Here is a 17,013-nt window from a genome sequence, read left to right as displayed (position 1 = left end):
CTCCTCCTCCTCCTCCTCCTCCTCCTCCTCCTCCTCCTCCTCCTCCACTGAAATCAGGAGACAAAGATTTGAGTCTTTTGATTTGAGAGGGCTGAGAAGGGTTTTAAAGGATAAAATGGGCACCTTAACCTTCTGCAACATTTAAGTCACCCATTTCATTATTTAAAACTTGTCAAGTTCCCAAAAGCTTTGTGCTGGGGAACACAAAAGAAAAAGAATGCCTCTATTTGCTTTACCATCTGGAGAGCGGTGATAGAAATGTCTCTGCCCCACCATTATGCTTGGCTGAAGGATTCTTTAATGATAAAGTTATCCTATCTTCTTTAAATGGCAAAAGGGGCGACTTCATAGATGTGTTTATGTTGCATGCTTGGCAACATTACAAAAGTGGGGTGCTAGCTTCTTGGGAAGCTTTTATCAACTTCCCGATTTAATCTACAGCACTGCAATTCCTTGGGGTCTCCCATCACAGTTCTACCTATTTAAAATCTTACTGAGTTTTTTCAGATCAGCCACACATGGCTAGTTGCTGCCACCTGCTGTTTGACAGATATCCATAATGCCAGTTGTTTGTCTTTTCACACTGGCTGCAAATGCAAACATTTTGCTTTTGTTTCTGCAGCCAACAAGGAAATGTAGGCTAGTAGCCTTTCCACACAGGCTTACTGAAATATTTCACAGTGTTCCTTTGGTCGAGCTTTTCCACTGACCAGTTCTTTAATCATTTTTTCAATTATCAAGATTTATTGTGAGATAACTCAGGATTAGCTACAAAGCAATCGGCACCATTTGTCTCTGGGATTATGTCTGCAGCCATCTGACAGATTCAGAAAGATTCAATTTTTTTTTCCAGTGTTTTCAGCCTTTACAGATAAATGGTGTGCAGAATGATCTCATACAAATACTACTGTAGAAGAGATATTGAGATTGCCCTCAACCAGGTAAGGTGTTTTGAACCAAACTGAATTCTTAGAGCACAGTCAGGAAAAGAGTTTGAAATTTCTAGACAGGTACATAAGGCATACATACTGGGAAGGAATAACACAGTAGATCAGCCAGTAATTTATCTTACGTTTTCTATGAAAATAACTTCAGTCCAATGAAAGATGTCAAAAACAGATATTATTGTAAACTGTTTAGAAACTACAATTTGGCCTTGAAGAAACAAAAACTGTATACCAGTGATGGCGAACCTTTTAGAGACCGAGTGCCCAAAAACTGCCCTCCCACCCCCCCCGCAGGGCCACTCACCGCCTCCACAGCCCGCTGATCACCCAGGCAGCCCAGTAGCGCCATGGCAGCCGTGGCCTCTGCCCATGCCCTGCGGCATCATCTGCATGTGATGGGGCACGAGGGCGGAGTCTTGTCCCCGGTGCCCGGCTGCCATGTCCTTGGCTGTGCTACGACGTGCGGACCGTGCTCGGGGGTGACCCTTAGGGGGCTGCTGGTGAGGAGGGGGCTGCGGGGGCAGGCGGGGCTGGGGCGATGGCGCGCATGTCCATAGAGAGGGCTCTGAGTGCCGCCTCTGGTTCGCCACCACTGCTATATACCATATGAGTATATATGATGCGATCATAGTTTTGTTCAGGTTTCAACAGAGCAAATCACATCTATTTCAAAATGGAAGCAAATGTTTTCAATCTTCTAATACAAACCCTGCACTAATGGACATACTGTAACCCTCTGCTACAGTTTGAAGGCAACTAATAGTTTCCAGATTGCATCCCAGGCTGATAAGCATTTGCAACCTCAGTGACTGGAAGCCTGGAAGTAAGCATATATTTTACTTTGGGAAAGACCACTTTAACAGCTTTTCTGATAAATACAAAAGCTTTGCACTGGTAGCACAACTACTAAGACAGTAACAAAGATGGAAGGCTCTGCTAATCTCCAAATGCTCTGGGTTGGCAACCTCACTAGCTATATAGTCTAAGAATGATCAACACTGCAGTTCAACATATGTACAGGACATCAGTCTAAAGAGGGCTGAATTATAATAATTCTTTCCATACATATAATCTCCTAATCATTTGCAAGATTCAATGCAAAAAAATGGAACAATCCCCATCTCCCAAACACAAGCATTATTTTAAATGACATCAAATGGTTTTATATTGAGCAAACTTAATAGAAATTATAAAACAATTTGAATGGAAGGACCCTAGCTCATAGTGACTCATGTGGTGTGCATGCAAAGGTCCCTGGTTCAATCCTTTGCAGATCCATACACAGCTGGAAAAATTCATCAATTGTAGACACTCATGACCAGACTAAGCTACTTGGAGCAATAGTCTAAACCAGAGGTCCTCAACCTTTTGGGCACCAGGGACCGGTTCTGTGAAAAGAGGTTTTTCCGCAGATGGGGCTTTGCTTGTTTGTGCGGACTGCTTGCTGGCATGCCGCAGCCCAGTACCGGTCTACAGACCAGGGGTTGGGGATCCCTGGTCTAAACAGTTACAAGCAACTTTCTATGACCCTACCTCCTACAATGCTAGGGGCAGGAAGACATTTTGATGCTTGTAAAGACAACTAGTCCTATAGGATATGATGCTAGAAACCTCCAAGAAGAGTCTAAAATTCAAACATATTCCAAATTGTTCAATCTTGAACTCTAAATCCTCATCCCTTGCAATTACTTTATTATATTTTTGGCAGAGCTGAACATTTTATCAAGTGCACAAAAACCACCCAGAAATAATAGCTAATTATGGGAAAAATGGCATCAGTGGCTATTTATCAAAGTGCACAGGAGACAATGCCATAAGAACATTCAACCAAGTGCTTATTAAAAAAAGGTTCAGTTATCCTTATCTGTGTATCACAATTCCTTACAAATTGGTCGTCAAGCTTTAGACAACTTGAAAATGGGAGATGGATTTACTTAGTACAAAGGCATAGGAGCACATGGCTAATTGGATGTCACTGAGCTGCGAATATATTAATAGCTACATCACACATTTCAATGTGTGAAATATTTTAAAGCTGTTCTTCAGAGCCATCACAAGAATTCATTTATTATTCTTAATTTTACAATTTTTTCTCTCAAGAGTATAGAATTTTGTTTGAGACTTCTATGGGGGAGGGGATATACAAAAGGGGGGAGGGCAAAGCAAAATTAATATTTTAATCCCAAAGCTAAGTGGCCTACAACAGTATGTAGTATCTTGTATTTGTATGAAATTACATAGAGAACAAAAAGTGGCATAACATATGAAAAACGGTTGCAGAAATTGGGTATGGCTAGTCTAGAGACAAGAAGGACAAGGAGTGACATGATAGCAGTATTCCTGTATATTTGAGGGGCTGCCACAAAGAAGAGAGGGTCAACCTATTTTCCAAAGCACCAAAAGGCAAGACAAGAAACAATGGAGGGAAACTAATCAAGGAGAGAAGCAATCTAGAACTAAGGAAAAATTTCCTAACAGTGAGAACAATTAACCAATGGAACAGTTTGCCTTCAGAAGTTGTGGATGCTTCATCACTGGAGACTTCTAAGAAGAGATTGGATAGCCACTTGTCTGAAATGATATAGGGCAGGAGTGTCAAACTGCCGGCCCACGGGCCAGACGCGTCATGTAGAAGCCACGCCCACCCCATTGCTGGCAATGGCAAAATTGGCCCAATACGTTGCGCGACGCCACATGATGTCGCGAGTCTGACATGCCTGATATAGGGTTTCCTGCTTGAGCAGGGGTTGGACTAGAAGACCTCCGAGGTCCCTTCCATAATATTCCATATCTTAGCTATGGGAAGAGTTACGTGTCAGTGGCCATAAAAAGCCACTGGTAACAAGACTGGATTGATGAATGCTCTCAATTTGTCAACACTCCCACTAATAAATGTTAAATAATAATTTCCCAGAAGAGGTTTATATGCCAGTGCTTGAATTCCATTTTTACTGATCTTCATTCAGTCAATTGCCTTATCCAAGAAGTTGTACACCCTCAGATGTCTCATTTAACTCAGAATCCATAAATAGAATCTTCATTTGGATACTGTTGACATCTTTAATCCTTAAATGACTTCATCTGGCATCTTCAGACATATGCTAAGATTTGCAACTAAGAGGAATTCTATACCAGAAATGCAATACTATACCACTATATGGACTTGACTGTACAGTTAAATTAGACATACATACATACATACATACGTACATACATACATACATAATTAGACAATTAAGAAAATTGTGTGTAAAATATTAGACAGCTATGGTCATTCGATATTATCAGATAGTACATACTAATGCTATGACCTATGGGAGAGCAATGAGGAAGAGGGAAACAAAGAACCTGCCATTCAGAGCCACCACAAGAACATCCTTAATAGAAACCAAGCAAAGCCATGACTCTAAGCTAAAAGACCTTTTGAACCCAGTTGCTGCAGAATTTAATGGGAAACATACTGTCATACTGCATTTTCCCTTAGGCATTCTATAGACCAGGGGTAGGCAACCTTGACTCTTTTATGACTCATGGACTTCAACTCCCAGAATTCCTGGCTCAGGAATTTTGGGAGTTGAAGTCCACGAGTCATAAAAGAGCCAAGGTTGCCTACTCCTGCTATAGACGCATCTGCTTGACCACTGTAGGGAATAGTATAATTAGATGCTGGCTTTGGATTAAACTAGAGAGGTGTTTTTTACGTGCTTTTGGTTTGAGCTTTGGATAAAAACCAGTATTTCATAAGTACACCAACATCCACATTCAAGTGTGCCCGTCTGTTTATATGTATTAATATCTACCTCGTTGCAATCCAAAAAAGTATCTATGTACACCTACAGCTCTTACCTTTCCTCCTACCCATATTAATACAACTTTCAGTTTAATACCACATTGTGCTTCCTCTGAAGCTACATTGGCACATATTTACCTACACTAGTGATGGCGAACCTTTTAGAGACCGAGTGCCCAAACTGCAATCCAAAAGCCACTTATGCATCATCAAGTGCCAGGTGGGCGTGGCCAATTGGGTAGGTGTGGCCCATTTGGTGGGCGTGGGTACAGTGGTAACAGCAGACTGGGTGGGACTAAAAAGTTCAATCAATCAATTCCAACTTTGCAAGAACTTTCCCCCCCCGCAAGAAGTTGAAATTGATTGATTGAACCTTTTTTTTTGTTTTGCACACGGCGGCGGAGGCCTAAAGCGAAAAGGTTTTATAAAACCCAGCTGAAGGCCTAGGACTGGGGCGACCGTGTGCGTGCCCACAGAGAGGGCTCTGAGTGCCGCCTCTGGCACCCGTGCCATAGGTTCGCCACCGCTGACCTACAAGATACAAAAAACAGGGGAAAGACACCACATCTTGAACAGAAACAACAAAAATAATGCACTACAGTGGCTTTAGCTGGGAGATGAATAGATCATTCCCAATCACTGTAGTACTTTATTTACTTAGAATTCATTTAAGCTGGAACAGAATTGCCATTACTTGTACATTTGGCTATTGTAATTTAAACTACATTTTAATTCCCATCTATATAGACCCCTCCCCAACTATGGATAATATACATGTAGTGGAAGGTCTAAGAAACTACCATTACACCGATGGGTTGGTCTTTGAGATGCTTCAAGGTTCTCAGCTGTTTACTTCGGTAACAGCCCATCCCAGCTACCCATTTAGAGATTCTAAGCCATTTGTAAACTAGGAAGCAAATTAACAGAAGTCAATGAGGTTTGCTCCTCAGATGCCTTTTGCTGGTGTTCTCGATGAAAAATAACTTCCATAAACTTCTAAAATAAAAACTGCTGGTATCTGAATTTCGCTTGCACATTTTTACCCTGAGAAGTTCCCTCTCCTTCATTATTCCCAACAGAAACATGAAGTCGCTGGTCTTCAATTCATTACATCCATTCCACCAGCGGCTAGTCACAAATAGAGAAATCACAATCTGCTTTTATTTTTATATAGCCATCTGCAGCTTTATTTACCGATCCTCCCCATAAGAAGAGCCTTTACTATATAGTGCTAAAAATACTATGGATACTTTCAACGTATTTACATTTTCACGCATGCTTTGTTAAAGCTCAGCTGCTAACACTGCCCAGTCTTTTGGCCTGGTTCAGGTGCATTCAAAAATTAGTGGAAATCCTGAAAAAAGAGCTATGAATATTCACTAAAGATGTTACATGGTCAAATAAAATATTTTTATTGCTGAATCACCAGTAGAAATGCATCTGGAGGAAAAACGGGATTCTCAAGAGTCCTTCAAATCAGGCGTACTTCCTCACATAGCCTATTTCTTCATTTTTTGGAGTGGGGACTTCAAGTCAGTGTTGTCCCTTAGCAACTGCCTGAACAAGTCCCTTCAGTTTTGTTGGTGAAATTTTTGGGAAATGGTTTGCCTTTGCCTCGTTCCTAGGGCTGAGAGGGAATGCCTTTTCCCAAACACCATTCAGATGGCTTCTGTGCCTTCGGTGCTACACCTTGATTTTTATAAGCAATGACTCTGTGATAGACCAGATTTAATAAATGAGTGGAAAATAAAACAATACATTCTAAAAACCAGCCTTGAGAACATCAATCTGGTTCCTGCATTATATGCCTTATTAGCCTAATGTAATCCATTTAAAGCTCAATTTATTCCATTTACATGCGTTTCTGGTCAACCGATGGCCTCAAGTGTTCTTAAAAGCTTCAGCGCGGCCTTGTTCAAATAGAAGTGGTCTGTTTTTTATTCTGTTCCACCTCCAATATTTTATCTGAATTGTTGTTTGCCTCTGTTCTGCCTCAGTTCCATTTGGGCACAAGCCATCTGAAACCCTATGACTTCTGCAGGAAATAACTAGGGGACTCTTAAGTCAACTGACAAAAAAGATACAATTATCTACTATTTCAGAATGCATTTTAACCATGCAAGGCCCATCAACATTTTTGCTTTAATTTAGCTGCTACTGCAAGCAATTGTGAGACACTTTTACACATTGCTATGCAATGCATCAAAGTGTGATTTAGACATAGTATGAATGAACATTAGTTAAATGTTATTTATTTAGTAAACTATGGTTAAACAAACTCTGTCTTGAAACAGATTCAGTCTGCTTTAAAGATCTTGCCCTTTCAAAGATGTCACTACTACATGAATGTTTAGATATAAGGTAGTCCTCGGCTTGCAACCATAACTGAGATGGCTTTTTCTGAAGGCTAAAGGTTTCTGGAAAAAACACTGTAAATCGTGGTCATGTGGCCACAGGATGCTATAAATAGGCTGGTTGCCAAATGCAATCACATAACTGTGAGGACAGCAGCCACTGGAACTTCAAATTCTGGTCATAAATGCCTTTTTTTGGTAAGCTGATGCTAAGCACCTAGTTATAAGTCAACTGTAAACTGAAACAAGTAATTTTGCCTGGGTCATTGGGTATCAGTAGGTTACTTGATTGATCAAATTTTTATTCTCCTTTTAAATTTCAATTTTATCTGTATTATTTATTTATTTGTATCATAGATAGTGTTTGAGAACCAATTTTGTGGAGCGGTTAAAGGCACCAGGCAAGATACCAGGGAACTGTGAGTGTTAATCCTGCCTTAGGCCCAAAGTCAGCCAGATGACCTTGGGCTAGTTCAGTGATTCTCAACCTGTGGGTCAGGACCCCATTTGGGGTCGATCGACCATTTCACGGGGGTCGCCAATCAAGGCTGTCCGCCATTTTTTCCCCCTTTTCCGGCGGGTGCCTTACCTCCCTTGGCCTGGGCCAGCTGGTGGTCGGCCTGCTCCGTCTCTGCTGCTTGCCAGCTACGCCTCGGCCAGCGCAGGGGGCGGAACCACGCATGCGCGGCGCTCCCAGGCAAAGTCCTCGACTTACAACCGGTTGGGTAGTCCTCGACTTACAACCGGTTTAGTCCTCGACTTACGACTGGTTTAGTCCTCGACTTACGACCGGTTGGGGTCGTGGCATTAAAAAGGTTGAGAACCACTGGGCTAGTTGCTTCTTGTGAGCCCTAGGAAGAAGGCAAGGGCAAATCACTTCTAAAAATATTGACAAGAAAATTGCATGGACTTGTCCTAGTAGTCACTAGGAGTTGAGACTGATCTGAAAGAATGACAGCAACAAAAAAAAAATACATTGTAAATTGCTAATTTAGATCATATAGTTACTTTTAATTTAATATTTATATTCTTTTATTTATACTATTATTATTACTACTACTACTACTACCATTACTATTTTATTCTTTAATAAGGCAAAAGCACATACTTTCAACCATCCTCAGTACCTCAAAGCTAAACCTGGTGTAATTCCACTGATGTATATAAGAAGATAAAGAAGTGCCTTATGCACACCTGATCTCAGTAGCACATTTTGTATTGCAAGTCTCCATTTAAATGCTACAGCCACTGGGCAGCCCAAATACCATTCTGGGTATGGCGTAAGGGTTCCTGGCCCAATCCAATTAACAGACTATTCCTCTACCCCAGGCTTGTCAAACTCACGATGTCACATGATGTCGCGTGACATATCACGACTTTTTCCCCATTGCCGGCAATGGGGTGGGTGCAGTTTCGGCGTGACGTATCCGGCCCATGGACCGGCAGTTTGACATGCCTGCTCTACCCTGGGAAAGATGCAAAATTATGGAATCAAGTTGTATAAGTTGTGGTGGCGCAGTGGTTAAAATGCAGTATTGCAGGCTAATTCTGCTGACTTCTGGCTGCCAGCAGTTCGCCAGTTCAATTTTCACCAGCTCAAGATTGACTCAGTGTTCTATCTTTGCGTTAAAATGAGGACCCAGATTATTGGGGGCAATATGCTGACTCTGTAAACCGCTTAGAGAGGGCTGTAAAGCAATGTGAAGCGGTATATAAGTCTAAGTGCTATTGCTATTGCTATAAGAAGCCAGAAATGGAAAAGAGCAAGCAGATTTTAACACCCTCGTGCCATTGTTACAACTCTGCTCCAATGTGCTGAAGTCTCATGGGATTGGTCAGTACAGCTGGAGGAACTGAGACCAAGTCCTGAATAAACATTGTTTCCTTTGCTCTTTCCCCTCCTTCAATACTAGATTTTGCTGGCTGGCTCAAAGAAATGTGTGAAAATCAAGAAGCTGTATCAGTGATCTTGTTACACTGGTTTCTCAGCCTTGAGAAATTGTAACAGCTTGATAAACTAAGTGACCTGCAAGCCACGTCCAATCTTGCTTTGGGCATAATGAGTAACTGTCTCCACCGTCCCTGCCCCCAGTGAGGATCATTCCAGAGCCTAGAGTGCAATGACTTCCTCAAACGCAGCTGTATGAAGTTGAGGTGGGTTTTTTTGGAGGGGGGGGGAATCTCTCTGCTTTAGTTCTTTGTCTGAGTATTGCCTAAGTAAATAAGATACACAGGTAAGGAAGGTCCGGAGCTTGTCTGGTCAGCAGTTTCAAAGTACAGAATATTACGCTAAGACTTCATTTTGCATCAGGATACGGTGATATAAGGTGGCAGATTGTCACAACGCCTGCCTACAAACAAAAGGGCTCAGCTATACATTTGAAATTCAAAGTTGGTCCTAGGATCAAATGACTTTTTTTTTTGAAATCTCAAAGAAAAACATTGTCATGTAACAAAACACAAAATGTCAGTGCTACCATTAACAAGGAAGAATTTAGGAGAAAGACAGTTTACACCTACTCAATCCTTTCAAGATGGGAAAGGGAGAGGGACATATAATGAAAAGTGTATCTCCAAAAGCTGGTGACTAGACTACACCATTTGCAATGATTACACCCGGCTTTTCAAGGATTGACTATTCCCAAGGAACAGAAGAAGAGGAAAGATACAACAGGCAACAGGAGAACATTCCCAATCCTATATTAGATAAAGCAGGCAACTGCTTTTCTTTGCAAAAAGCACGCATAATACAGTGCTTTGTACTTAAGCACTGCTTATATGACACCATCCAAATATTAGCAGAAGGAAACTAGAATCTTCAAGTAGGATGTTCTTTCCAAGAGCGCGATCTTTTAGCAAAACCAAGGTAAGATAGTCATTGGCATCATAGTGCTACAATTAAGTAATAGGACAAATAGCACCAGATAGAAATTCCTTCAGTGTCTTTCTCAAAAAATATTATATTTAAAACCAGTTATAGTCCCTGATTATCCTGTTTGTTTAGCCTTTATTTGCTGTAGAGGTTTCTTAAGATAGTTCCTCCCTACTCTTTTGTCTACTGTTTTTTTAAGACACTTTTCATCTTGTACCTTTAGATATATTCTTCCTCCTGGAATAACTTCTTTCAGAGTATTCTCATTTTCCCTTACCAAAGTTCTTTTTTACTATTAGTTTAACTCAGCAGTATGATGAACATTCAGTATGAGAAGACAGAATTATTGTGAACCTTCTTCCAATATAAATAAATGTCAATTTTATCCATCAAATAAGATTGCATGAAATTATTGTAGCTGGTTACCCACAATTTTTAAGACTGGTTGTGAAACACAAGGCAAACCAATCTATTTTTTTTTTACAAAATGTTTCCACTTACACCACCCATTGTAATTCCATCGATAAGTGCCACATATGGTTTCTTGCAGGTGCCTGTGAAAAATTACAGAACACATTATCCTACTTAAAATATTAGAATGCTCACTTATCTAAGGAAATGCATCTTTATAATGTGAATAAAATGTTCAGAGGAGTAAGTTAAAATATTTAATTTTTTTTTTTCATTGTTAAGAGCATTTTTAAATATATTTTATATTTAAGATGCTGGTTCTTTTTTCCATTCTTAATGTTTTGGGAGGAAAAACAGCTGTTCATTTAACCTGATTACAATAGTCATCTTGTAAAACACAGCAGAGAAATAAAAACAGGCCAGAATGAAAAAAAAAAGTTGGCAGTACCAGAATTAATAATCAGATTAAGATTGGGATGTGACGTTAAAATGACCTAAAAAAAATAATCATCCTAATTTTAAAGCCCTTTGATAAAGTTTCATTCTCCTCTGTTGTGTTTCTTGAAATGAATAGCTTTCACTCCTAAACATGAAAAGAATTCCCCATCAAAGATACCAGGCAGAACAGGTTTTATTGGCTTACACAATAAATATCTATTATCCTAAAAAAAAACAATTTTCACTGAGGAGATAAAGTCAAAAAAAGTTATTAAGGGGATACTATAAAAAGTACACATACCAATGGCATTGTTCAATGTGTATTCTTCTCTGAAAAAATATTCTGTTAATTTGTCTCCACATTTTCCTGCTTCAGTAATAACTGAAAAACAAAACAAATGTCAAAGTTAATGTTGACAACATTTAATATCCCGAAATATTCCTCATTTTTTCTTTCCTTCCGGCTTCCACAACTCCTTTCACAAGAGTTAGCAAATTCTGTTACTGAATGATGGTGCGCTGGGACAGGGGTCCCCAACCTATAGGCTGCAACCCGGTAATGGGCTGCAGGGTCTTAACCAGTGGGCCGCAGAAATGGCTGCCCGTGGTGCGCACATGTGTGTTATTTGTGTGCGCGCGCGCAGAGTAATTTGGAAGCTGCTCTCCCCTCCAAGGTTGGAGAACTCTGAGCTAGGATAGAGAGTGGATCACCCAAAATCAAATGAGGTCTAAGGAAATGGCTTCCTATGAGGTCCTCTCAGGTTTAAAGATAAGGAGTTCATGTTAATAGGCCATCCTGGCATAAGCACTGAATGGGGAGTAAGATGGCATTTCTTTCTTTAAAAAACAAGGACAAAGCCTTGAATTTTGTAAAAAATGTTCACATTCTCACCTTTTATATCACCCCCAGCACAGAACACTTTTTCACCAGCTCCCTTTATTAATATTAAGAAAGTCTCAGGATCCTGCTCCCACTTCTGAAAGAAATATTGTGAAAGACTATGTCAGAGCATTAGACATTTTAAATGTACCGTCTCTTCTTTCAAATTATGCAACACACATAATAGTCACATAGATCAGGGCTGGATTGTCCAGAATGAATAGAAAGCCAAAGCATTGGAACTGTTTGTAGCAGGCCTGGAAAACATTGTCTATTGTCAGCCTCACTCAAATAGACCAGTCCAAGAAATCAACTCCACAGGAAGGCTAAAACTACTGGCTATAAAAACAGAATCTTTTTGCTGTACCTACTCCCTCTTTCTATAATCCAGTAAAGCAGAAAGGTGTTTATCTGACCCTACCAAATTTTACCTCAATTCTCAGTCTTAAAAAAAAGTTTCAGTCTCTTTTGCCTATGTAACTGTTCCTGCATATTTCCATCATGGACATCCTGACTGTATACACTACCCTGCATTCCCAACCACTGTGTTTGCAGAATAAGAAATTGTAATTCAGCAATATATGGAACTCACAATTTTCTACCTATCGCAGTCCTAGGAATGTCTTTTTGAAAGTCAGTCAAATCTATTCGTACTCCCAGATAAAAATGTGTAAGGTAAAGTTCAGGAATAGAGTGTATAAAACTGAAACCTTGTAAATACTGCAGCTCTACTTATTGAACTATGGCCAAGGAGAGGCCTTTTCTGTTGGTACCTTTCGGAACATCATCCCACTTGAGATTAGATTGGGACTGATCACATACAACTTTTGGAAAGCTCTTATGACCTGGCTGTTCTGGGCATGGGGTCAGTAGGTGAGGTGTGCCCAAGTTAATTACTGTTGGATGATGTATTCTTGGTTGTAATTTTTTTCTTTTCTTTGGTTTTCTCATGTTATGATATATGTTTCTTATTTCTGTTATTTATTTTGTTGTTTGGAAGTGGCATTTTGCAAGATGAGCAATCATATAAATCAAATCAAATCAAATCAAATCAAGTAACACAGAGGATTGAAAGACGTTTTTTTTTTTCCTTCTTAGAATATCCATGAAAAAGAGGCTAGGAAGATTAGCACATTAGACCTCCATCTCTCCTCACCTTTTTCCACTATACAAGCCAGCATGATAGTTACATCCGTTCCTCAAAAAAAGCTGGTAAGAAAGTGAACCCACTATGATGGCCCAAATGGAGCTTTTCTCTGAACAGAGCATCCATACAAGCAAGGAGAAAAGCATACTGTTTCCATTTCTCCCTATCTCATAGGCTCCTCATTTTTCTGAAGGGAGCAGAGGATACCAAAGGAGGAAGATGAAGATGCTCTTGCAGTCAACATATTTTATCACAAGCCTCATAACATCATTACTATAATCTCAAGCCATGCCATGAATGTCCCACTGAAAACCTGTATTACAAACAGAACTTTCATCTCTCTTCAAAGCAATGCTTCTCCACAGAATCTGTTTACACTTTTAGTGGCAAAGTGTACGGAGCAATCAATGACAGCTTGACTGGAAGTGCCATCATTGTTTAGCTAGTCTCATATGTCTTCTGTCAAACCATTCATCAATCGTTTTACAGGCAGACCTCAATTTACAACAGATTATTTAGTGACCGTTCAAAGTTACAATGGCACTGAAAAAAGTGACTTTTTTTCCACACTTACGACTTTTGTAGCATCCCCATGATCATGTGATCAAAATTTAGATGCTTGGCAAAAGACTCATACTTATGACCGTTGCTATGCCCCAAGGTCATATGATCACCTTTTGTGATCATATGACAAGCAAAGTCAATGGGGAAGCCAGATTCACTTAACAACCATGTTACTAGCTTATCAACTGCAGTGATTCACTTAACAACCATGGCAAGAAAGGTTATAAAATGGGGCAAAACTCACTTAACAAATGTGTCACTTAACAAAAAATTTTGGGCTCAATTGTGATCATACGTCAAGGACTACTTATATTTTAAACGTTTTGGTACTGTGGTAACTTTTGTTTTAATATAAAGCCACCAACCTTTAACTGGGGATAGATCTGTCGAATCATGGAAATAGTAAATGCATTCAGAGCCTTTGGTCTGTTCATGGTAATAATGCCAGCACACCCTCTTTTTTCAAACAGAACCTCAGCTGAAGAATCCTTAGGCCCAGTCATACTCTGTATGGAATGACAAAGATCTTAAATAAGCTGATGCTTCAACGACAATCTGTAATTCTGTAGATCTTAAAAACATAATTAATCAGTACATACTAAAATTGCTATTTTTAAGACAAGTACTTTGAGCAGAAAACTGCAGAAGTACCCAAAATTGACTATAAGAACCTCCACTAATTTTAAACTGAGTACTCCAGAACATAGAACTCTTTTTTACATATCTTACAATACCTTGCTCTTAATTCATGTCATTCTAACATTGTCAAATATACTCAACTGATTACAGAATTGAATTTTGTCTAAGAGATTCCCTAGTTTAGTAAGTTTATAAGCCAAGGTGAAATCACTAGGAACCTGTCAATCTGTTTTATAATATTCTTCATTCTGCTTTATATATTTGGCTTGAATAAGACTAAATTGTTACTTTTATATTTTTAAAAAGCCATGTTGTTTAACTATCTGAGGCTCTTCAGATTTTACCCTTATCTCTTCTTGAAACAAAAGACTACCAGATGATAATTCTGTCAGAAACATTCCTTTATTTTCAAAAGTATTTTTCCTTTTGCTCTTTGGGAGTGAAGAATTAGTCTGTGCATTCTGGCTATTTTGTTTGAAACAAATTTTTATTCACCCAACTTGCGGAAATGTCCATACTCACTAAGTGTCGTAGTGTGATTTGCAACCTGTTGAAAGGCTTAAACCTGAAACAAGAAACTCAAGGTCAGACATATCTCTGCCACAGCAAATGTAAATACATAAAACAAATTATGTATTTTTGTTAGATATGTATTTCATTCCACTGCACATTTCTCAAAATGATACATCCATTTAATGTAGTTACAATTTTTCCAGTATACTGTACAAAGATTTTTTCTCTTCTATTACTCTGATACAAACAATATATAACTTCAAGAATACTGGCCAGATATATGGGACTTTACATGACTGTGGTATATTTTTGGAACCATTTTTTTCTTCTAATGTCCTTTCTCTACTGTTTCCCCCCAAATACTCTAGGATCTGGGATTCCATAAAATGATATAAAACATGTGAAATACATTTGTACTAATTAATAAAATCCATCTTTTTTAAAAAAAATTTATCCTGTCTTAATTATTTTTATACATAAGCCTTTTTATATTTTATAATATAAATTTATTCTTTATCACTACCATAATTTTCCACAGGAATGGATCTTATCCAACTAGCAACATACATATATACATATACATATATACACACACACACACAAAATTGAAAGCCGGATTCTCTGTTCCAATTTCCAAACAGGTTAACACAGATATATATGTTTTTGTTTATTTTATAGCAGGAAATTAACTGTCTCTGCATTTGGATGCAGGGCAAACTTCAATGGTCTCAGATCAAAGCTTAATCCTGCAATGCAAATTCGGTTGATAAATCAAATGTTTGCCTTTAGGTCCGGCAGCCAAGAAGGCTGCACCCACATTTGCACTGCTCAGGTGACCTTGAGGACACAAATAAACCTTCAAATGGCCTCAGTGACTCTCTAAAACGAATGCAAATGACCAGCTGTCTGCAAAGAATATAAATTCTTCCATTCCCCACCATCCAGAAGCTTCCTGGATGAGAAGCTAAACGCCTTCAAAGAAAAACAAGAAAGTCAAGTTGCCTCCTGGAAAAAGCACCTTTGGGTTTCCTTTACAGTTCAAGTTTCCTTAGAACTAGGAACATCGATTCAGCCTTTTATTACCATTTGCAAATGCAAGTGCAATGCGATGCATAAGATTTTTCACCGTTTTGGTGCTCAGAATCAGGACGACCGAAAGTTATTTTTGCTCGTTTGCAGCGCGTTATGTATTTAGAGAGGGAGCAACGGTAATCTACGCTCGGACGCCCAGCTGACACCGTCTCTCCGGTGTTGCTCTGCACGCAACATGAGACTTGATCTTATTCAAAACGGCAAGACTTCAATGATCAGAACTCCGAACTCGGTGGGACTTTTAAGTAAATGCCCGGGGAGAACGCGACCGCTCAGAGCAAGCGTCTACTCCATCCTACTAAGGTCGTCGAAACTGAAAGTAGCCTTTCCCCTCTGTCGTCGGAATCTACCTGGGAAGACACGTCCGCACCACAGCGGTCACCGGCAGCCCCATCACGCCACCGCCTGCTCACACCTCCCGCAAACAAGGAGCCGCCGAGAAGGCGCGCCCTGATGACATCATCCAAGTGCGTTGGAAAAGCTGAGCGCCCCTGCCGCCTAACACGTGTAAAGGAAGCTAGCAGAAGCTAAACTAAGCGAACCGGGGAACCGTCTCGTGCTCTGGAGCAGGAATCTCTGGGTTTGGATTAATTCTCCTGGCGCAGAAGCGGAAGTCTCTCACGGAGGGTAACTTTGTCATGTAGTCCACGTTTCATTTTAAGGATGGAGTACAAGAGGCATTCAACAATCACGCATCGCTGGCCATATGGCGGTGGCAGTTCGTGGTCGATTTGAGTTGACAGCTAAATATCCCTCCCCTGTTCCAAAACAGCTATTCATCTGTGCTTTCAGCGGTTCCAAAAAATGCATTTCAGGCATGGACATTTCACTCAGCCGTAGGGAAAAGCAGGCAAAGGCAACCCATTTCCGAAAAACTTTTACCAAAAAAAACTGCAGGAACTGTTACATCAGCTGCTTCCAAGAATCAACACTGACTGGAAGGGGTAAAAAAAAATAAATATCTTATTTGGTGGAGGAAAGAGTCAGCTGGTAGGATCAGGTCATCAATACGTCCGATAGAAATCTGGATCTTGCCCATATTCCCCAGTGTTGCCTTTCCTGATATGGGGGAGACCAATGCTAAAAAAATTAATTGCGCACAAAAAGAAGAGTTCCTAAAACCGGGAAGCACAGTATTGCTTTGATCTCGATTTTTGTGAATGAAATGACTTGGAAACATATTTCAGAGTTCTCCTTCAAAGAGTTCTGGACTGCTGTATAGGGCGACTCCTGGTGGTAACTGAAGCAACTGCGCTAACCCGAAGAAAGAAGATGAAGAATAGAATTAGAAGATTTCATAATGAATGATAGTATGAATCTGCTATCCATTGACATATATAAAGAAAAACAGGAATAGTGCATTAGG

At 39.8% G+C, this 17,013-nt stretch overlaps 1 protein-coding gene across 1 annotated transcript in view; it reads right to left on the bottom strand.

The window, feature by feature from the left end:
* LOC107292128 (3-hydroxyisobutyryl-CoA hydrolase, mitochondrial) overlaps positions 1 to 16,116 on the bottom strand; it is a gene marked incomplete at its 3' end in the record, with an annotated part of 25,419 nt that extends 9,303 nt beyond the window's left edge. The window contains 6 exon segments of the mRNA XM_015821193.1: positions 10,465 to 10,517; positions 11,114 to 11,194; positions 11,705 to 11,789; positions 13,769 to 13,909; positions 14,565 to 14,607; positions 15,998 to 16,116. Of these exon segments, the coding sequence (XP_015676679.1) occupies positions 10,465 to 10,517; positions 11,114 to 11,194; positions 11,705 to 11,789; positions 13,769 to 13,909; positions 14,565 to 14,607; positions 15,998 to 16,041 (447 nt within the window).
* Positions 16,117 to 17,013: the final 897 nt, after the last annotated feature.

This window comes from Protobothrops mucrosquamatus, unplaced genomic scaffold (genome assembly GCF_001527695.2).
Source record: "Protobothrops mucrosquamatus isolate PMUCROS unplaced genomic scaffold, P.Mucros_1.0 scaffold_160, whole genome shotgun sequence".
In the NCBI taxonomy this organism is placed as follows: domain Eukaryota; kingdom Metazoa; phylum Chordata; class Lepidosauria; order Squamata; family Viperidae; genus Protobothrops; species Protobothrops mucrosquamatus.
Note: the sequence above shows the minus strand (reverse complement) of the source record. Positions and strands in the feature narration are given on the sequence as shown.